Genomic DNA, 22,669 nt, shown 5'->3' with positions numbered 1-22,669 from the left:
ACACACACTTGTTCACTTCATCAATCTCTATTTATTTCAACAACATTGTGCTGAATCAAAAGCCCAACGTTTCCACAAGTGTCTTCTTCAGGGCCGAGCAAGAAGCCTAAGTTACAAACATGTTGACAAGGCATCCTATAATAGAATGACATGTATCACCTGCATTAACGTGTCACCTGTGTGTGCTTTAAATATCATGGCGCCATCTTGTGGTTGAAATATAAAATACAACAAGTTGTGTCCAAACTAAATAGTAACAGTTGAACTTAACATGTGAGGATTCATCTCAAGTCTCACATGTTTGTGGACTCACACATGAAGAAGCTGCTGAACGCTTTGCCCTCCTACATACAAGACACACTGACATGCTGCTGAAGAGCAGAGCTCTCATTGCTGATGAGAAGGATTTACTAGTAACCAGAGATGTGGATTCATTCTGCTCCTCATGAGGCAGTTTGGAGCTGATCTGGAATGATATTTGTCTTGAGTTCAGTGGTGAGTTAGAAAAGCTACAAACAAGTATTCCCACTAAACCCACTGACAGGAACACTCTGATGACTGCAGGCAGTTTGAATCCTAGACCACTGAAAGAAGGTCTTCCTTTAAGACAACTACACGTTGTAAAATAATTGAAAGAGACTTTAATATAAAATCATTGGATCTTAAAAAAAAGAGACGAGTTTCCTTCTCAATAGACTGATTGTTCTTACAACAAGATCAGAGTCTTTTATCTTCTTGAAACAAGATTACTTTCTTTATCATGTAAACCTTCAATGTGTTCACATCCATCAGTATGACACATCAATTCAGACAACAGCAACATTTAGTCTTTGAAACAAATAAATGTAAATTTAATGAAAGATATCTTTACAGAAAGTGGTGAGAACAAAATATCTTGGATAAAAGAAGCTCTGGTGATTTCTCTCTTTAAGACACATGCAGTGGAAGAGAAACAACAACAAACAAATTCATCAATACACATTTTCAACAAACATTTAGACCTCAGAGAAGTTTACATTTTCCTGCAGAGAAATGTCAGTTCAGGTCAACAAAGATCATCATGAGCAGTGATAGCCTCCATGGTTTAACAGACACAGGAAGGAGCTCCACCTAAAGAAACTCAAACATGTACACAACAATAATGACAAGATGTCAAAGTACCGCCCTCAATGTTTGATTGACAGGTGAAAAGAATCAGGTCTCAGCAAAAATGGACACAAAATGAGTTTAACAGAAATTAATTTGCTGTTCCATAAATCACTTCTGTCTATTTTAGTTTACAGAACTCAGCAGTGTCTCCATGACGATAAAACCAAAGTCCAGCATAGAGAGGCTGAGTGAATGTGGTCTGGACTCTGTGGAGGAGAGTCATGGTTTCAGAGACGCTGTAGAAAGACAGAATACCTGCTCTGTGATCCAGGTACACTCCTACTCTGGAGGACTGAGGACCTGAGACGGGAGTTTTGATATTGTTGGACCAAAATATAAAACTGTTTTTGTTACAATGTAACGCCCAAGATTTGTCATTAGATCCAAACACACATTCATAATAGTTCCCTGTTCTGCTGATATTCTTGTATGCGACTGCTACATAAACTCCTCCTCTCCACTCCACCTCCCAGTAACAACGTCCAGTCAGACTCTCTCTACTCAGGACCTGACAACATGAAGTGAATCTGTCTGGGTGACTAGAATAAGACTGATGTTCATTCGTAACTGTTGCTTTTCTGTTCCCCTCAGATAATAACAGCAGCATGTGTGCTGTGTTTGGATCCAGTGTGATTTCACTTGAATATCTTAAGAACTCAGCTCTGGTCTTGGGCTCTGCTTGTGAAGGAGACAGTAAAACGTCCACTTCAGTCACTGCCAGTGAGACGTTTGTCCACTTCTCTCTCAGAACGTCCTGTAGTTTATCTCTGACTTCTGACACAGCCGCCGTCACGTCCTCAAAGTAGCTCAGAGGACGGATATCGATGCCGGACGAGTCTGTAGGTTCTCTGAGTGGTGACAGTGAGGGGTAGTTGTGTAGAAACTGGTTGTGATCCTCTGTGTGTGAGAGCAGCTTCAGCTCAGCGTCTTTCCTCTTCAGCTCAGAGATCTCCTGCTCCAGCTTCTCCTGAAGCTCTTTGACTCGACTCACTTCACTTTTCTGCTGGGATCTGACCTGCTGCTTCACATCGGAGCTTCTTTTCTCCATGAGACGGATCAGCTCGGTGAAGATCTTCTCGCTGTCCTTCACCGCTTCGTCGGCAGAGCGATTGACGGCCTCCACCTCCTGCTGAAGCAGCTTCATGTCTTTCTCTCTGTCCTGGATTCTCTGCTGGATGTTTAGTCGACTCACCTCCAGCTCTCTCTGCCTCTCAGTCCTTTCTGCTGCAGCTGAGACTGTGTCGACGGTTTATTAAAGACTACTAACATTTCTAAGTGCAGACATGATTATTTATTAATTTACATTAAGAAACATCAGCATTTTAACCAATAAATAATTTGTATCAACTCATTTATCAGAAAGACTATCCATCCATCCATTTTCCTCCGCTTATCCGGGGTCGGGTCGCGGTGGCGGCAGGTCAAGCAGGCCGACCCAGACTTCCCTCTCACCGGCAACATGTTCCAGCTCATTCTGGGGGATCCCGAGGCATTCCCAGGCCAGCTGGGAGATGTAATCCCTCCAGCGTGTTCTGGGTCTTCCCCGGGGTCTCTTCCCAGTTGGACGTGCCTGGAAAACCTCCAGTGGGAGGCGTCCAGGAGGCATCCTAATTAGATGCCCGAACCACCTCAGCTGACTCCTTTCGACACGAAGGAGTAGCGCCTCGACTCCAAGCTCCCTCCTGATGACCGAGCTCCAGCTCATTTTCACTCCGGGCCACATCAGCATCATGGTCGCCCACAAAGGGCCGGTTGTAAATGTAACTACTCGTAACATATTGTGAAATAACTCTCTGCATTTGATTATTGTTTATTCAAGTGTAAAAATATTGTAAAATGACGTGCGGGCGATAAAATGACGTGCGGGCGATAAAATGACGTGCGGGCCGGGAGTTTGAGACCCCTGCCCTATCTCTAAGGCTGAGCCCGGCCACCACGGAGGAAGCTCATTTCGGCTGCTTGTAGCCGCGACCTTGTCCTTTCGGTCACGACCCAGATTTTGTGACCATAGGTGAGGGTAGGAACGTAGACCGAGTGGTAAATTGAGAGCTTTGCCTTCCGGCTCAGCTCCCTCTTCACCAAGACGGTCCGGTGCAGCGCCTGCTTTACTGCTGCAGCAGGGGCGTTTCTAGGATTGAAAGAAAGGGGGGGCATAGCCCCAGGGGGAGTGGCATGTTTGCGCAATTTTTTTGGGGCCTGTTTTGGGCCGCCGATATCCATTGTTTCAGACAGTTCATAGATTGGTTCAATCAGAAAGAGTGTGATTTTGCTCTATAGTTTTACTTGCATTCAGTATAGGATAACACAAGAGACAGAATTTCAGGGTCATAGTGAAATTTGACAACACAAATATGAACTTTTCTCAAATAAAGAGAGAAATAATTTTCCTGCTTGTAAAGGAAAGACGGATAAACTAGCTTTCATATCCGCGTCACTCCCAAATCCTAATTCTTAAAGGGACCGCACACAATGGATGGAGAATGGACCTGACAGTGTCAACTTTACATCGTTAAGTATGATGATAGGCTAGTGGATTGTAATTTGAAGGGGGAGAAAACATACAAACCAGAACGCACGCACATATGTAGCATGTTAGAGTTATAAATAACTTGTCAATTTGAGAAACAATAGTTTAATTTAACGACATCACCAAAAAAAGAAAACATTTTTTTTTTTTTTTTAAATCCAATAATGCCAAATTATTTGGGGGGGCTGAAGAACATTTTAGGGGGGCTTCAGCCCCCAGCATTTAACTTTTCCTCAACAGGTCAATGTGTCCATGACTGAATGTGCTTTATACATGTCTCCTAAAAACCACGAGGTGTCTCTCTGCGAGAATATAACACAGTTGACATTCAGTCCCAAGTCTTCCCCTGCATTCAAAAACATGCAAGTTATTAAGGAAGGTGTCGTAGCAGTTTTCCACCACCTGAGGTTCTAGCAGAACAAACGATGGCAGAGAGAGGATCACAATCTGGGAGCTGAATTAAAAGAAGAAGAGTTGAACCTGAAGCTGATTGTGCACCTCGTGAGAGCAGCTGCATACCTAACATGATTATTTATACCTTTATATCTGCAAACCTGATAGGTTGGCGTAAAGTGAGCTGTCCAGTCTGCTGCTGCTGCTGTCTGGATGCTCTGCAACTCTTTTCCAGCAGGTCAGTGGTTATGCTGTTTATTGGAGGACTTAAGGAATATAACAGGTGGTGTTGGCCTTTTTAACATGGCAGGTTCAAGCAGTGACAACTAACTAACCGGCCACAGTAATTACACTAAGATAGAGTTCACTAAATGAACTCATACAGGAGGTGAAAGGAAGATTTACAGGCAGCACAAGAGCACAGAAACCCACCCCACGCTAAATATCAGTATCAGCATGTATGAGAACCCGGCTTCCTGTTTTCTTTCTGGAGAAAAACACAAAGAAAGTGTGTTGTATTCACATACCATGCATCACCAACTGCCTTCAGTGCCCCTGGACACAGACATGCAAAAGGCCCCACTAAGACACAGAGATTTGAATAATTGTTTAGCCTTGTTGGTTATTGTTCTGTGGCTCTTTTGAGTTGTTTTGTGTCTCTTTGTATTTAGTCAGGAATACTGAGATTTGCTGAGTTTTGTGTTTAGAGTTTTGACTAAATGGGCCAAAGACTCAGAAAACGTGTGTTAACAATTGTGGAAAGACTGTAAAATACTAACTTTTGTGATAGCACTTAAAGGCATCAGAAGACAAGCTGATGTATACTGGTAGTAACATATACCACCTGCAGAGGGAGGAAATGTAGAGTAGAGCAATGCAGTTGTTTTGGATTACCAACGATGGAGAACCGATAAACAGTTAAATATAAAATGCAAAAAAACATTATCTGTCATCTCAAAACCTGAGATGAAAAAGAACATCAGGGGTGTTTGTTCCAGACTACAATGACTATGATCTGTGGTTATTACACTTTTCATCTCCAAAACTTTCACAAGTAGCACAGAGAAACATTGTTGGTGGGTATACAAAACGATGCTTTTATTCTGGGTCACAACACCAATGAACACGTTACATACAACACGACATACACACAATACCTCCCAATGTGGGAGAGGAATAGTTCAAGTTAAGCGTTGCAGTTTCGTCAGGATTGTCCTGCAGACAGTTACAGCACAACATTCAACAACCAATAGGAAAAGCACTGTGCCATAAATAAAGAGTGGTGTATAAATCACACAAAGGCATATTGAACGCTGGGATTGCAAACATGGCCTGAACGCACCTTTTAGGAATGGAGAAATACGGTAGCATGAGTGCCTTTTTGTTGGAGGTGCATTTCTTTTCCTGTACTGATATGGGCTATGAAGTTCTAATCCTTTCAGGGTCAGCAGAGATGAGCTTCTTGACGGGTGAACCCTCGTCGCCGTCATGTTCGAAACAGCAGTGCATATTCAACCGCACGACCGTTGTGGTCTTTCCTGCTTAGGCATTTTAGTGCAGGTCCAGTGATACAGCACCCGTAGCTGTCCCTTCATAAATGGGTTGCAGGCTTTTTTTTCCATTAGCACGTTTCCTTATTTGTTTGGGAAAAGAGACGATGATTCCAGTTCTTTGGAGCAGCTGCGGGGGAGGCTCCGGCTCGGATCTAGGCTTCAGAGGACGCCTGGGGTTTGAGCTGGGCCTTCTCCATGGTGGTGCCGTACGGGTCTGACCTTTTGAAGAAGCCCATCTGGAGAGAAACATGGAGAGAGGACGATCAGATTTGACTCAATCTCACACAAAGTCTGGACTGTGAGTGGAAGGCTATCTGTATAAATGACTATTCCTCTCACAGGTTTTACACTCTTCTTTACGTAACAAGTTGTACAGTTCAGTTTTCTTCATAGAAAAAGCATTTGTGATGTTGGTCCACCGTGGCCTGGAAATAAGTTTGTTTCTATCAAATTCAACTCTTTTTGAGCTAAAACATATTTTATCAAGACATTGTTAAATATGTACATCATCGTGCTGGAGCAAGACACTTGGAACAAGGCCACTTAGATTTTTTTGTAGTCGTTCTGTAGTTGTTTTGTGTCTCTTTCTATGCAGATGTTTTGCGCTCTCTTTGTGGACAGTATTTGTCTCTTTCTGGTCTGTTTGCATCTCTTTGTGGACATTGTTTGTCATTTTATGGGGTTTTTGCATCTCTTTTTGTTTTGTCTGTCTTTGCAATCATTTTGCATCTCTTTTTGTAGTTGTGTTGTGTCTCTTTGCAGTCGTTTTGTCTTTTTGTAGTTGAGTTGTGTCTCTTTGTGGTCGTTTGGTGAGTCTTAATTTCGTTTTTATGTCTCTGTGGTCATTTTATTTGTCATCTGCAGTCGTTATGCGTTTCTTTTTAGTTGGGGTTTGCATGTCTCTGTAGTGGTTTTGTATCTTTTTGTAGTGTTTTTGCGTCTCTTTATCTATTGAAATGGTGCTCCGTAGACCTGTAGACCTGTGTCATTTGGTCCCTGTAGTAACACCAACTAACCCCCTTTTAAACTGTACCTGAGGTGTCCTGATTTTAAATTTGAACAAATCCCAACCAGTCAGAAACATATCTTTATCGACGCATTACCTTGTAGAGCAGATATATGAGCAGGGCGAGTAATAACAACCCAGCTAGAACAGCCAGGATGATGATCCACACTGGAACAGGGAACGGACTGTCCGGCTTGTTCCACATCACAGCTGTCACCACCTGAACCACAGGAAACCACAGCGACCAGATGAGCCTCCGCAGACCTTTCACAGACATCTCCATGTAAAAATAAAAATAAACCGGAGGAAGTTACCTTTTTGGATCCTGATGGCTTGAACTTGGGAAGAATTGAATACGGCATCCTGTCCACCTTGTACTGGACAGAGCACTCCAGAACATACTGCTTATAGGCCCTCTGTGGACAAGCAAACAAACATGTTAATAAGGGCTTGAAGGCTGCCAGTATCTTATAGGGACAGTTCACTCCTGCAGTGCTATTCATCCTTCTAGATTGTTTTAATGTGAGTTACCTAATGTTGGAGATATCGGCCGTAGAGATGTCTGCCTTCTCTCCAATCTAATGGGACTATACGGTGCTGGGCTTGTGGTGCCCAAAGCGCTAAAAATATACTCACAATAACAAACGGACCTTGTTGAGAGCAGCTGTGTAGCAACTATGGTTGAAAGAAAAAAAAGTCCCTTCATGATACTCACAACAAGGTCTGTGTCTTAATCTCAATAGGTAAAGAGGAAAAATATGTAGTTTTGATTTTGGGGTGACCTGTCCCTTTAAGAGTTTACCCACATCAAGCCAAACAATCCCTAACAGATATTCACAGCATCATCTTCCATCATCCTGTCTACTGTTAACTAGATATTGTGTTGTTTGCTGCTATTATAATTGAGTTAGGCCACACATCTGTAATTGTAGTTTGATGACCCGGCCAACAGAGGGCAGTATACGACCACAGATTGGTCTGCGTTTCCCTCTTGACTCCAGTGTCCCGTACCGAGATGTTACATGTGAACAAACGTGCAGAGCTGCGTCCTGTCGTCTCACCTCGATGAAGGTCTCGGCCCATAGTCTGGAGCGCAAAGTCAGGATAGCGTTGGCGCCTCTCTCCAGCAGCCCGACGTGACACTGCAGCTGCCAGCACTCCACCGCCGAGCACGTCTGCAGAGGGACAAAGCCACCGTCACACATGCACAGCACGCAGCTACTGCAGCACCCAGCACGATTCATTGTCATATAACTGATTGGTTTGGCTGATTTGGGCCTCGAAGCCTCAAACCACAATGATCTACTGCAGCTTCTTCTGCAGAAATCATAAAATATGAAAGGACATTTTAGTATGTAATACTGTTCAAGAGTACATGTGTAGAAAGTAGTTAGGTGGTAGGGGTGAACTGTGGCTCCAACCTAATTGTGAGAGGTCTATTTGTACATGCAATTAGTACATTTTGCTGACTTTTTCAATGCACAACTTTTATTTGTAGTGTATAGTGTTTTAGTATTGCGGTGTTGCTACTTTAGGGATCTGACTACTTCCAAGAAAGCGATCAACACTTCCCCCACGATGCCACGGCCGTGTAACGTAGTTATCTAATCTTATGTCCTGTCTGCTTTTCACTCATGCTCCTAATTAGTGTCATCGTAGTTTTTAACGTTTAGAGGGGCTTTTGTTCGTTTGTTACTAATGTGTATCTCTGGCTATTTTTAGGCAGGTACACAGTTTCAAAAGTCATTTCAGTGGAGCATGGATGCTGGGAAGAATCTTAAAGGCGGTTCATTTGAATACCAGAAGAGATTAGCAGTCAAACATTACAGTCAGTGACGCAAGCTGCACGAAGAGGTACCCAGTGAATCACAAACCCAATTAACTTCATCTCACAAACGATCACAGCAAGCAGCAGATGTTGACCAGAGCTCATTATATCTATCCCCATTTCCTCTACTGAAAGAAATAATGTCATTATAATTCCAGTTCAGAGGCCGGTGCTACCTCTTCCTACAATGTGACTGGACTATTGTGGTCTAAATAAACTACATGAATGTGCAGAACCCACACGGGACTGCAAAAGAAAAGTTGCATTAAAACCTCAGTAAAGAGCCACTAATAAAAACACACTCCCGTGTGGGACTGAACACCCAACACAAGGGCCGTTGACTGGATTTAAAGAGCCTCTGTTGTGGTTTTATTTGGAGAGAACAGCGTCACCATGATTCCCTCCACATGCTGAGTCGAGAGGAGGAACGAGAAGGAGGAAAACAAACACCTCCTGGGCGTCTTCATGGGACACGTGGAGTCAGCTCGTCTGTCCTGATGAGGAACAACTGTTAGCTAGGTCTGCCATCAAGTTAAAAAATACTGTGGTTTTTGAGTTACTGGAAAACACATCAGCTGTGTTTACATCAACATTTCCTTTATTACGCAAATTTTGAAGTGTTGCATTCGAAAAGCTGTATGGAAATGGTAAAATTCGATAAAACTTCCTCAATTTGGCAAAATAGTTTGTATACCCGCTTGAGGTGTTTTTTTGCCTTCGTCAGAAAAAAAGAGTCAATGCGCTAAATGGATTGTGAAAACACCTTTGCCGAATAAGTTCTGACGTATAGCGAACATTTAACTCACGTGACAGATCAGCTGTTTCTGCTGTCGGCGTCGTCACTGATACATATTTATATTGTCTTTGTCTCCAGACAGCACGAAACATGAAACATGGCCAATGCTACCTGACATGAAAGAACCATTAAAACTTGCCCTGAAGACCTCTCCCCATTTCCCCTCGTGGTTCGATGGTCAAGTCGACTTGTTTTGTTTCCGGTTCGCAACCTCTGCTTCTTCTTCTGCTTTGCTTAAAATTTGCTTGACAATTGAATGGAAAAAAAAGAACTACTGTTCCCTTAGCTTAGTTCCACCTTGCTCCCAGTCTTTGTGCTAAGCTAGGCTGAACAACACCATTTGATAAATTGAATATTAATCTTGTTAAATGATTGGCATGTAACCACGGGTGGTTTGACTCAAGGTGAAGAACTCCGCAGATTGTATTACAGCAGCTCGGCAGAAAACATATTCCCGTTCATTGTTACAACTATTTCTCTTCCATGTTGTCTCACCAGGTTTCCTTGTTCAGCCAGGAGGTCTCTGTACACGTCCCTCCTCCGGATCTGGTGCTCAGTGCTGGATTTCAGCTCTGCTGCTGGAGGCTGGAGCTGCATCCATCGACACATCGACAGAGTCATCAGCAGACGATCAAATGTTCGAGGCCAAGATTAGGTCAAGGGTAACGGTTTCGCCAACCGAGCTGTGTTTTTCGTGTGTGCGTGTCCTCACCTTGAGTTTCAGTGTATTGAAGGTGTGTTTGGAGGAGCAGCTGAGCGGCCCCTCGGTGACCACCTCCACAGGGTAGAGCAGCTCGTGGCCGTGAGCCCTCAGAGGACACCTCACCTCTAAAGTGGACTGGCTGACCACGCTGGGACCGTTATTCACCAACTGAAAGAGAGAGGTTGGGTTTTTATTTCAAAATGTCACATTTTATTATTTTACTTGTTATTTCCTAATGTCACTTTTCATGACCCACACCCAGGTCTTTTACTTTGTCCGAGATAATGTTCAATCAGTAGTAACTAATTAGCTCCACCTGCATTATGTTTCTCAGTATGGACATTTTGGTCCTGGAAAATACTTGTTTGATTGTGGTGAGGAAAATAAAGGCCTCTTACAGAGACAGGTGTGTTGACCTCTGCATATGGCATTTTGTTAATGTAACTATTTGATCTCTTTTTTCACTATAATACATATCACAAGGGAAAGCCAAAATAAAATCTAAACATGGGGTTAGAAAAAATAAATAAAAGACCCTTTTACTGTTCCCTCCCTTCAGCAAAAATAAAAATAACATTCATAATAATTATAATTTCCATACAGTCCCTTAATAAACGCTCAACATAAATGTTGAAACAGATATGTGAGAGCAGTAAGAACTGTGTCGGCGTACCTCAAAGACCTGCTGAAGCTCAGGGCCGATGTCCTGCTCTCCCCTCAGGCTCTGACTAACACTCCAGTTGGGGGGGGGAAGGATGACTTTGTCTGGGCGAGAAACACTGCAACAGAAAAACACAGAGGTTGTTTTGGGGCAGTTAACTTGGCCGAGCCACAATGATAAGAACGATTCAAAAATGTTAATGCAATGATGTAGTGGAGGACTTGGGCCTTGAAGCCTCACCCTTGCAAAATCACGTCAGCCATGGCAACCACCTCCAGTTCAAACAGCACCACCTCACTCTCTGAGTTGTTTGCATTTTTACTATGACAGAAAGACAAAACTTTGTTTCTGAAGCAACATTTATCAATCACCTGGCGAAACTGTTTCCTAAATACAATTTTGTCAAGATATCATGAAGTCTGGGTTTTGAAATATTGATTCCTACAGTATCAAAAATATAAATCTAATACTTACAAAATGTCAAAACAGAAAAAAAAGAAACTGGATTTTAAAAAATGTGTAGCTGCTTGTAGCACGAGTGTAATACTTTCCTTAAAGTGTAAAAAAATTGCCCTTAACATGATCGAAAATATGATAGAACCCAATAACACAATAACTTGACCAATAATGTAATAAATGTCCTGACGTGGGTTCATTTCTTTTTTTCAAAACTGATGATGTAATAATTTTAACGGATACTGCAATCGTGTAAAAAGAAGTGTGCTTTTTTTCTCGTAAGAGTGTGCAAGAACACAAAATGTATAACGATGTCCGTGTCATGCTACTGAAAACACGAACATTTGAGCCTGACTTCATGTATGTCAACAAAAGCAAAGCCTTGGCTTGGACCTGCCCAGATCTCAATGCTGATTGTGCTGATTGGTCGTTATGCGAGGATCGTCCGTTAGATCAGAGTGGATCTTAGATTAGACACCATCAGTCAATTCAATCTCAGTCTCGTATTTTATGTAGCGTTGCAGTTGCAAAGTGAGCACAACTTTGCGTCGACAATGGAACCTTCAATTTCTGTAAGTGCACAGCCTCATGGTTTGGGTAACCGCAGGAAAAAGGTTTTTACAATATCGGTCAGGACATTTTATCACATTATTGGATTTTTATTACATTTTCGTTCAGGTTAAGAGAACATTTTATTAAATCTTTCAGGAAATTATGACATTAATGGGTGCTAACACACTGCTTCAAAATGAAACTAAATCAAACATACACCTGCATAACATTCTATTTGGACATTAATTAAAGGACGTGCGGATACCACACATGAACCTATCTCACTGTACAGTGCCAGATTGTCTGAAAAGTGACCTACCTTCGTATTTGGAGCTCAAACTGTACAGTTTTGTGAGTATCTTTCAGTCTGGGCACCGTGAACCGGAGGCCGGCCCGTAACTAGGAAATGACCCACAGGAAATGTACCCAATTAATTCCAAGTAACATGAGAGATGAATAATATAAAAAAACATAAGCGTGATGTCTTGCATTGGATTTAGTTCTGTCATTTGTTTTTAGTTTTTTTTCCACATACTCAATACTTTTCTACACTCCCTCCGGAGCTTTCAAGAGATCTAAACATGGCCTCCCCCCCCAATATTAACATACTGAAGTCCAGCTGATTCTATTGGTGGTGATGAAAAGTTGACATGCCGTTTAAATAATCAAACTGACGCTGGACTCTTGTTCTGGTCTGAGATATCCCCCTGCTTTTGGAAACAGGGGATATTATATCTGCATCCGAGTTTGATTTATGTTTTGTATGTTTTATCAAGTCAATGCAAAAAAATGTGGAGTTTGTGTATGAATTACTTCATGCCGGAACAATTTGACTTGACTTAATTGTCCTGAGACAGAAAAACTGAAAAATGCCAAAGACAACATGCGGGCTTTGTTGGCTCTTACACTGGTACCAGACTTCATGGGGTTTCCCAGATCACACAGCAGATAGCGGGTCTGGTTTTCTGCCTCATAGCTGCACGTCAGCTGAGTCAAGTTCTGGAGAGGACACAAAAACATCAAATACTAATATCAAGATTACTGGATAACTAAACACAAGGATTGTTTTTTTTGTATTTTTTCTTATACTGTGTTTTTATTCTGCTAAGAAACGGGTGGGAAAGTACACAATGTGGGTTTGCTCTGTTTTCAACAGTGCGCTGTTTTCAAGTGCTACTTTGTTAGACAATAAAATTAAAATAATGAGCAAACATGCTGTGTATTGTTAACAAAGCCAGAGATGTGTTATTTGTGCTTACATTGGAGAATAATCAGTAATAAAGATATAATACTTATTACCGGTGTAGTCACTGGGTAAAGTGACAGTGACAGTTGTCTTGCTCACCACATTGTTGCGTGCTATCCCGCTGTAGTCGGCCTCTGGGGGAAGCACCACGTAGAGCTCGGCCTCGTATGCCCCTCCCTCCCCCTCATTCCTGGCATTGAACGTCAGGCTCAATGAGTTTTCGTCACCCAGGTAAACTTCTGCTCTGTCCCTGGGAGAGGAGAACCACAACAAGGTTGTTGCAAATTGCAGTAACATCTGCACAATGAATGTAATTATAAGTCGTAAATTACTTAAAAATAAATGTTGAAAAAAGATGTATTCTAGTGTGCACTTTTAAAATTCTTCTTTAAAAAAAGATGCTACATAAAAACAAAACAATGAGCTAAAAGATGCTAAACGCTCCGTAGAGCTGAGGGAAACAGCAGAATTAGGTGATAATTCCACGTGTGTTCATCACTGCGAGCGTCCCCTTTTTCATGTTACACATAATCATTTGATCCATTGATAATATAAAAATATTGACAAGTGAGGTTCAGATGTGTCTTGAAACTCCAGTGTGGATGCTTTGTTCCAGACACAAGAGGAAAAGTGACTTTTAAAACCAAAAATCCAAAAGTTCAACAACTTTATCAACGTATATCAATCAATGTTTATAATGGCCTTTTTATGCTTTTTAGTATTGCTGTTGAACTTCCTTCATTATTTGATTACTTACTTGAGAAAAGAAAATGTTTTATAGTAAAGATAAAAACCTCCTTCATTGCAGCAACAATTGGGGAGTCACACATTTCAGCTTAAACAACGTTGTTGTAGCTTCAATTCAAAGAACATTTAAAGTATCATTTAAATAGTTCCTAAAACACTTTCGAAAGTAAAATCCCCAAAATAAAATAAAACTATATGATGATGAATCAAAGTTTTCGCCATGGCTCCGTGAATGGCAACGTTGGTCTGTCGGTCCACCCCTTTGTCCCAGATATAAACATCTATTAGACAGCTCACCATGAAATTCTGAACAGACATTCGCGGTGTAATGGGAAATTATGTTATAGTATAGATCGTAATACAGATATCTTGACCACGTATATAAGTTAGGTTATGTTATAGTATCATGTGTAATGTTTACAGAATGTACTACTCGATGTGAGGAAGTCAGGAGATGATTTTAATTAGTTTAGTATCCAGGTGTCTTGTTATCTTGTACACCGTTTCTTTGTTGGTAAGACGGAGACACAGAGAGACCTTGACTAACAGACATCCTTTGTCTGAAATACTTTTACTCCCCTTTTGACGCATTATCTGAAGTTGTAAAGGCGTGAACTTTTGTATGCATAAATGATGTTGAATATTGCACTTCGAAGAAGGTTTCACGCAGTCTACTGAATACGTAGTTGCTGTGCTTTCTTCCCTCTTGCGCAAGAAAATAAATGGAAAAAGACAACTTTGAATCTTCTGATGACTTCATTATTGATTGGAGAACAAAAAATCTCTCCTCCCGATTAACCTAGAAATTTTCCACCACAATTTGGCACCCCAGATGGGACGTTTGACACTCCGTCGGGACTCCGAGGACGTCGGTAACTGATCAATTCGGGATCCATCAATGTGATCCTGCCCTATACCTCGAGACATTACAGAGAGAGGGGACCGATGACCAGAGGAGGCCTGATTGACTTCATAACGATCCGGACAAAGAACTAATTTCTTCATATCGGGTGAGGAGTTGAAATTCCAAATTTAATTCTTAAGAGAAAGAGTAAATCTGAGGTCAGAGGTCACTCCACAATTACGTTCAATAGTACACAAACTCTCTCCTCCCGATTAACCTAGAAACTTTGCACCACAGCGGTCCGCAGAGGACCATCTGCCATCCGGTCAAACCTTTGACTTATTCTGTGAAATATCGCAACATCTACCAGAGGGTTTGTACAGATATTCATGCTTATAAAGCCCCTGTGATCCTCAACTTTTCCTTGAGAGCCACCACGAGGCTGGTGTCTCAACAACTATTAGATGAATTGCCATGAAATTGGATACACACATCCACGTCTCCCGTAGCTTACTGAAGTGAATAACTGAAGTGATCCCTGAAATTCAGGTTCACTTTTGTCCAATACTTCAAATACCTGCAAAAGTAACAACATTCCCATTCGCCTCAGTTTACATTTTTTCTTGATGAATAAACTAAGAAGGTGAGCATGGTTTATGTACCTGCTAAACATCAGAATGATGGCATTGTCATTGCAGCATGTTAGCATGCTAACATTAGCATTTAGCTCAAAGCAACACCGTTTAGCACAGCCTCACAGAGCCTGTACTGCATGGCTGTAAACTTTTTCTTTTAAAGTAGTATTTTCCATGAGTATCTATTACACAAAGGCCATTTTTATCTACTGCAATCAAAATGACTGAAAATAAGGGCCTCAGTTTACAGCCTCTGTTCGCTGGCATACTTTTGTTAGTGCTACCTCTGCTGCGCTGCTCATTTGAAGTGACTCTGTGCAGGGCATGGCCAAAATGCCAGGGAAGCAATTGTAAAACATAATGAAAAGCAGGGACGTGAAGTCCTTCCAGACAATGCATCTCTGTTTCAGACGGTCCCCGAAGGCCATTTTCTCCACGCGTATCTGTCCGTGGCTGTCCCGGGGAAATGACCCAAATCTGATCACTGTGATTTGTCTCAGGAAACCGACCCCCGCCTTACCCCGCCGTCTTCACAGTGACACCCCTGTGTGCAAACACACTTTCAGTGAGAATGATAAATCCTCTCAACACTCTCCCGACTCCAACCCTCCCCCAGCCGCTATGCTTTGTGGTGGTACATTCATGTTTCTGTTGAGCAGAAAGGAGTCTGGTTGAGGGTCAGAATCAGGGTTTCTCTTTCATTCCCCCCCCCCACCGGTCTGGACGCAGTGACCCCTCGCTAGGTAAGACAACCACCAGATGATTTTAATTATGCCCGGGCAAGTTTACCGAATGCAGAGGAAGCAACGCTGTAAATCCTAACAACAACACTCAGCAGATGCTGAGCACAGAATCTGCAGCATATGGTTGAGATGTTAACAACACAGAGTTTCATTCTCTGGGAAAATATAACGGTGGATCATGAAGCTCATAAAAGCATAATTGAAGCCATGGGGTTACAAATCAAAACACCAGTGACAGGGTTGTGAATGTTAAACATCCAACCCTTTGCAAATTCTCGGCTATCAAGAGAAAAGCACTGTGTCTCATAGTGTGTCAGCGAAGCAAAATTCTGTTTAGTGAGAACGCTGAATCATTGGAGGTTTGGTACCGTGGCAACAAATGCCGATCTTTCGAGTTTTCATGGGAGACTTTTCTCACCGGTTGTACTTCTGCAGCTGAGAGAAATCACATGGCCACGTAATGCGAAACACTGCTCTTAGCAGAGCTGGCTGAGAGGAGAGAGTGTGTGTGTGTGTGTGTGTGTCTGTGTATGTGTGTCTGTGTACGAGTGTGTTCGCTTTGTGAATGGACGGAGACACTGCCAAATATTTGGCTGGCATCCACCCACGAACGATGATAAATGATTAATCATAACTCGTGTGAATCTTTCCTCTACATCTTCGCTCCAGTGTTGGCATGTTATGAGCTGTAAACAGCGTCTCATCATTTGTGTCTTGAATCCTGTTTATTTGTTTGAGTATCATGACCACGCTCTTTCTCTTTGATTGTCTTTCACCAAACTCACTGTCTCTCCCTGCATAAGGAACACAAGCACAGTAACAATACTTATGCTTCATTGATTATCACTAGTTTACTCACTGGAGAAACTAACTCTGAGTTTAAAGGTACTGTGTAGTGTCTTATTGTCAGTGTTTTGTGTTTTTACCATATGTATCCTTGAGGCTTAAAACAATATGTTTGAAAGCATTTACTTCCTCATAAAACATTTGAAAAGTTGACTTTTTAAGATTTTTAACCCTGCATGTATACATATTGCGCAGGCCATAATGATCAGTGGGATAACATGATAACATGGAACCATCAGCATTACTTATGATACCTTTAAAACCATGAATAACTGGGATGACCTGGTAGCCTAATGGGCGAGGCTCACGCCATATAACTGCAACATCCATAAATGGATTCTGTCTGGGGGATCTTTGCAAGTGCTTAGAATTTAGTAGAGACTGTAGGGACATGTCCCTACCAACATCCAGCTGTTACTGAATTGTCCTTAGCAATCATTTTGATCAAAACAGCTGATCTAATGCAGTTACAAATTAGCAAAAAAACAATGACTGAGTATTAGAGCCTCTAAAAATAATCTGAGATTTAGAGAATTAATTCATAATGTTATAATAAGATGAGCAGCTCTGTGTCGCTGTCTCTGCGTCCCAATTTCTAGTTTCCAGACTCCAGATGTTTCTTACTGAAAAGCTTGCTGAAGCAGCTGTGAGCTGAACTTTATCGGCGGTGGTGATGTTAACAATACTGAGATTTATAACTGATCAGATGTGTTTTCAGTTAGTTTTGGTCCACCTCGGATGAACGACGGCGCACAGCCGCTTCCCAAAACTTTCCCAGACAATTCAAAGACCAGAGTCTGAAGGGGATACTTCCATATCAGCAGAGCAATAACGTAATGCAAAGCAGACGATAGGGTAGGTCGATTTTCTTCTTGCATTATTATGACATTATTCTCATAAAATTACAATTTTTTCTTCTTCTCAGAGAACACCAATATGTGGGATATGTTTGGAATGTGCAGTTTTAAACAAGAGCAGAAATCTTGCTGAAACATATAGGAGTTAATTATAATATATTTTCGTATTCTAAATTGTCAACTGCCGCCTGAATTTCATATTTTCCTTAAAATGAATAAACATGTTTACATTTCTGTATGTGCCCCCCCCCACCCCCAATGTTGAAATAAAAAACCTACACCCTTGGATCTTTGTCATACCCCTGAGCTTAAAACTCTGTCACGTGTGCCGCTAACTGCACAAGAAAGCTAAGAATGATAAACAATCATCAGAAAAACAATCTGCAGTTTGAATCGATTCAGTTTGAAATTCTGTGTCAATTAGGGAGGAATTCAACAACCTTGTGCCATGTTTTGCTCTAGACTGCACGCACAAAGTGTTTTGAATTTGCGACAGTTGGAGTTGGAGACCAAAAACTGAGGTAAAAGAGAGGGAACATTGGACTTACATTAATTTGGTGTCGAGAAACATGACAGCTAATGAATCCTAATGTTGCTCTGTCTGCTGAATGTGTAAACAGTGTTTGCTAACACCATAGCCATATCAACTTAATTTCAAATTCACAGCTTATTCAAGTGGTCAAATAACTCGATCAATCCTGCTCTGAGCAGTATGACCTGTGCTGTGGCATTTTTTGTGTGTGTTTCTCATGACAAATGTAAGAGCTTGCCTCAGAATAGCTTGAATTTCTGTTGTGTTTTATCAGTCGCGTACAGGGAAAAAAAGACACTGTTGAAATTGTTTAGCAAAGCACGACTGGAGAGTTTAAGTTGTGTTTGTTGAATCAGGTAAAGTAATAGAGAGGGTGATTTCCTCTCACCCGTCAACAGCCAGCTTGAGGTCAGGGACGCAGATGTTGTCCTCTCCGCAATCGAGTTGAATCTGGGCCTGAGGAAGGGAGAAGGATAGAGATAAATGGAGGGAAGAGGGGGGAGTGAAGGATGGTTATGATGGGTGAAAAAGAGAGAGGGCTATCTAGGGAACGGGGTCCAAAGGTATGGAGAGAGAAAAGCTCCCGAGGAAGTGAATGTTTACAGAAGCCAGCACACTGCTCGTGATTTAATGAAAGGATAAGAGAGGATATACAGTATACATCTTCTCCATACATGCACAAAACTGTAACAATATTTGTGACAACCAGATGCCAAGAATGTGTGCGAACGCAGCATCCTTTCATGTTTGTGGCATTAAAGTAATGTGCACTTTACATGTGGGAAACAAAGAAAAGGAAGAATAGAGAAAACATGGTGAAGGTTTTTAAGAGAATGAAAGGAAGATGTATTCCACCCAAACAAGGGTTGCATTTTTGCGGAAAAGCCTCGATCACAAGGAGGGAAAACCTCACATTTAAAAGAGAGTTGGGCTAAATCTGCGCTTTAGTCTTTTGTGACAAATGACTTGGTAAAAACCACAGTAAAAGATTAATGTGATTTGATTTGGACGCATTGTTTTTTTCCCCAGTGCGTCCCTTCAGATCTTTGCTTTTCTCCTTTTCTGTCTCTCCACCATTCCTCCCAAGTAGCTTCACAGTGTCATTGGTGCCATACCCTCATCTCTCCAACATATGGGAAACATTAGATTCCCAAAGAATGCTACAGAGAGCAAAGAATCAGCCTGGCAATGGTTAACGGTGTCTCAGTGGAGATTCCTCATCCAAGTCCCCGGTTTTACATCCACTCAGGACTCAAGAGGATATCTATCGCTGATTTAACACCAAACAGACAGGATCACACGCGCTCAGTAATAGATTTAAGATTGAGTGATGACTACTGACTTATCTTCCCTCCCCTCTGACCACTTTTCATCTCTTTTTCACTTTCATCTCCTCATCTTCCCATATGTTTGACCATGCGAGATCCATGTTTCCCCTCCAGCTTTAAAACAATACAACCCACGGTTGGCCTGTTGAATGATGAAAACACAGGTCTCAAAATCAGACCTGGAAGACCACTGGCTATGGCGTTACATGCTAAACTGTATTAAATGTTCAGGCACTGCCAAATTAAAATTCGTAGCAGTATAATAACAGAATTGTTTTGTCAAACAGTATCTGCTTAAACATCCTGTACTGTACTTTGTGAAATAATGTGTCTAATGATTCTATAAAAATTGTTGTCAGATATGAAAAATCTGACAGAATAACATCGGACTACATTCATGGAGAAAAATCCAAGGACTTCTGGGAAAAGAGTGATATATTCCTGAGAAGTCATAATTTCAAATCACTGGAAAAACCTTCAAACCTACGGCGTGTGCAATTTGAATCCTGTGTAGAAAGGCGGACTCTGCCAGCATCAATAAAACCTACCGTGTAGAGCGAGGCAATTATGGAACGTAAGTACATTAAATGGCTATTAGTGAAAAAAACATGATGGTCTGAATATTGGAGGTTTGATGTCACAAAAATCTTAACTGTAGGTGTGGTCAGAATTATGGCCTGTTGCATTGTGACCACACCCAGCAATGATTTTAAAAGTGCTCAATACGGAATTCAGAGCATATCTATTGCCTCCACACGGCTCTCAACATGGCAATGGGTGAGCCGGCGGCTAGCAGCTGACGGTGCTAACGATAGCAACAGTGCCGAGCTACTGTTTTTTTCCCTGGGGCAAACCTGGAGGGTGGCTGCTACGCTTCAGCGATGACGCCGTACAACTGTTACTGTCGCAGCTGTCAGCCACCAGCTAGCCAGTGTGGCACGACAGAGAGACTCGCTCAGAATGCGCGGCCGGCCCAGGTATGTAAACAAAGCACAGAGCAGCTCGGATTACAACACACACGAAGGGAGAGCGACTTCCTTCTATGCAAAGGTAGACATTACTCCGCTATATCTTTACATTGCAAAAGGTTGTTTGCTGCTATATTAATGCTCTAAATCCCATATATAGAACTGTTAACATTGCACTACAGTGCATCGTTACATCATTGCCACAATATATGTAAAAAATAATAGCTAGAAATAGTCAGACCCACTCCATTTAAATACGATGGGTGAGACAGAGCTAATAATAGTGTATGCTAGATTGTCAATATGGAGCCTAGGGTCACTTTACACAATGCAAACTGAAGTGTTATTATGAAGCATCAGTCTACTAGTAGCCATCGCCTAAGCTAAGTGATTCCTTTCACTTAGGGAGAAGGAGGGACAAGAACAGATGTAATTCACAGTGTTGCCTTTAAGGCTTCTAGGCGAGAAAAAAAAAGCTGGTTTATTCTGTCAAAAACAAGTAAATGTTGTACACACTACATCGCAGTCACTTCACCATATATCACTTGCATAAACATGTGCACGTTTTCAGGCTCTGGCTCTCGCCCGGTGGAGGAGACCACTGGCAACATACATAAACAAACCACAACCAGATGTCTGCGAGCTGAGCGCCGCCCCGCCCAAACGGAGCTGTGTCCCTCCCCCCTTGTGTTTTTTGCAGAGCCATGACTCGCCAGTCCTCCATAAACCTTCCGACTCGTCAAATAGGAAACATTACCAAGGGAGACCAGAGTGCCATTAATATGCTCACACTCTGCCAGGGCTGACCCTGAACCTAGAACCATATGGGATTTTGGCAGAACGGCCTTACATTTAATGTCAATGTTAAAATGGCGGGCCTGTAACCTCCTTCTGCACCATTCAAATAAATTCCCCCGCGTGCACAGTGTAAACAGTGGGAGAGTTGTGCTGTGGTATGGAGGGTGAAGTTAAACCTGCATAGTAGGCCTGCAGAGAACCGCTGCGTAACGCCATTCGTACACGATTTTGGATTGTTAGGTCGCGTTTAGTGAAAATATTCATCATGCCGTCTGTCATGCTCTCTCTCTACACTGGTAAGCACTGCGGTGACTATCAGCTCGGTTCACAATATGCGAGGCGTGTGGCCATATAAGTGGTGTGGGCAAGATGTTCAATGTGGTAATGTTAAACATAGATACAGTTTGCAACTCGACACAGAGATGCACTTCAAATTTTTGCACTTTTAAACTCCCATGAAGTATTGAAACACAACAGCGCTTCATGGATTTCCAGGTTGGATATTTAGGGAGGATTTCTCAACCTGGATATTTCTGACATACATTTATTGCACATCACGTTTAAGCGGCATACACTGTAAGTGGTAAACAATATTACTTTTGAATATCTAAAATACAGAAATAGCAACCGAACCTCAAACTTTTAACGCAGATTTTTCTTTTTATAAAGTTACGCCACGTTAAAGTTACACTCTCAAGGATTTTAGTTTTTGTTCTCTTTGGCGGCACCTGTAGCCAGAAGCGGTATTACAGGCACGTTTTTGGGACCTCACTGCGTTTTTATCGCCCGTGCTCATCACACTTCTTTGTTTAGTTGGCCATAGTAACCGTTTACTCACAATGCTAGCCAAGACCGGAAAAAACAGTTACTCACTTCACACGCGTGTGAGTTGAAGAGCGAGTCTGTTCCGTTAGCTAAAATAGCGCCTGTTAGTGCAAGTGATGGAAAGAATTACGCAACATTATACTTCTGATAATTACACTAAGGGCTGAATAAATGGCCGGGCATCGTGTGCAAACTTTAATGCAACAGTTAGAAAATAATGAAAACCCCCCCTTTACACGTAGCAATAACATACGTCTTGTATCAAGATTGTATCTCGACATCAACCAGATTGCATTTACACTTAGTATCAATATGTAATATCTCCGGTGTCCACATTGTGCTATGATCTCTCTCTCCAGCTCAAACGACCCAACATCCTCCTCTCGTTGGCCTTGTAGACAGGACCGGTTGTAACCGTTCTCCACCATTTGTTTAGCCATTGCATCACAGATAGTTCCATTGGGATATGAATTGCCAAGCGTCTTGAATGTCCATTTTGACAAGCGTTCTTGCTAGTAGCTTAGCTCGCTAACTTGCTAATGGCAGTTTCCTCGCTGGTTTGCGATTAAGTATTTCCGCTCACGTAGTTGTTGTGTGTGGATTGAAAACACAGTTCCATTCACACTTGTGTTCAATGTGATCCCAATGACTCCCTGACCACCTCTGGAGGAGGTTT

General features: G+C 42.0%; 2 protein-coding genes across 2 annotated transcripts in view; both read right to left on the bottom strand.

Moving 5' to 3' along the window:
* Positions 1-179: 179 nt before the first annotated feature.
* Positions 180-2,398, bottom strand: LOC116399071 (tripartite motif-containing protein 16-like; the record flags this gene model as incomplete). The annotated part of the gene is made up of 1 exon (XM_031875930.1): positions 180-2,398. A coding segment is annotated over one exon (1,131 nt), but the record flags the coding sequence as incomplete, so codon positions are not given.
* Positions 2,399-4,981: 2,583 nt separating this feature from the next.
* The window catches only part of LOC116399063 (integrin alpha-5-like), a 45,918-nt gene continuing 28,230 nt past the window's right edge, over positions 4,982-22,669 (bottom strand). Inside the window, exons 19-30 of the mRNA XM_031875921.1 lie at positions 18,463-18,530; positions 12,970-13,120; positions 12,531-12,623; positions 11,944-12,023; positions 10,857-10,937; positions 10,629-10,734; positions 9,965-10,123; positions 9,748-9,843; positions 7,690-7,803; positions 6,943-7,044; positions 6,726-6,848; positions 4,982-5,858 (exon numbers count right to left, since the gene is read on the bottom strand). Coding sequence (XP_031731781.1) covers positions 5,775-5,858; positions 6,726-6,848; positions 6,943-7,044; positions 7,690-7,803; positions 9,748-9,843; positions 9,965-10,123; positions 10,629-10,734; positions 10,857-10,937; positions 11,944-12,023; positions 12,531-12,623; positions 12,970-13,120; positions 18,463-18,530 — 1,257 coding nt within the window. The 3' untranslated portion in view covers positions 4,982-5,774. The remainder of the gene's footprint in view (positions 5,859-6,725; positions 6,849-6,942; positions 7,045-7,689; positions 7,804-9,747; positions 9,844-9,964; positions 10,124-10,628; positions 10,735-10,856; positions 10,938-11,943; positions 12,024-12,530; positions 12,624-12,969; positions 13,121-18,462; positions 18,531-22,669) is intronic.

The sequence above is a fragment of the Anarrhichthys ocellatus genome, unplaced genomic scaffold, assembly GCF_004355925.1.
Source record: "Anarrhichthys ocellatus isolate YVR2014 unplaced genomic scaffold, GSC_Weel_1.0 scaffold100, whole genome shotgun sequence".
NCBI classification, from domain to species: domain Eukaryota; kingdom Metazoa; phylum Chordata; class Actinopteri; order Perciformes; family Anarhichadidae; genus Anarrhichthys; species Anarrhichthys ocellatus.
This window is presented reverse-complemented; position numbering and strand designations above follow the sequence as displayed.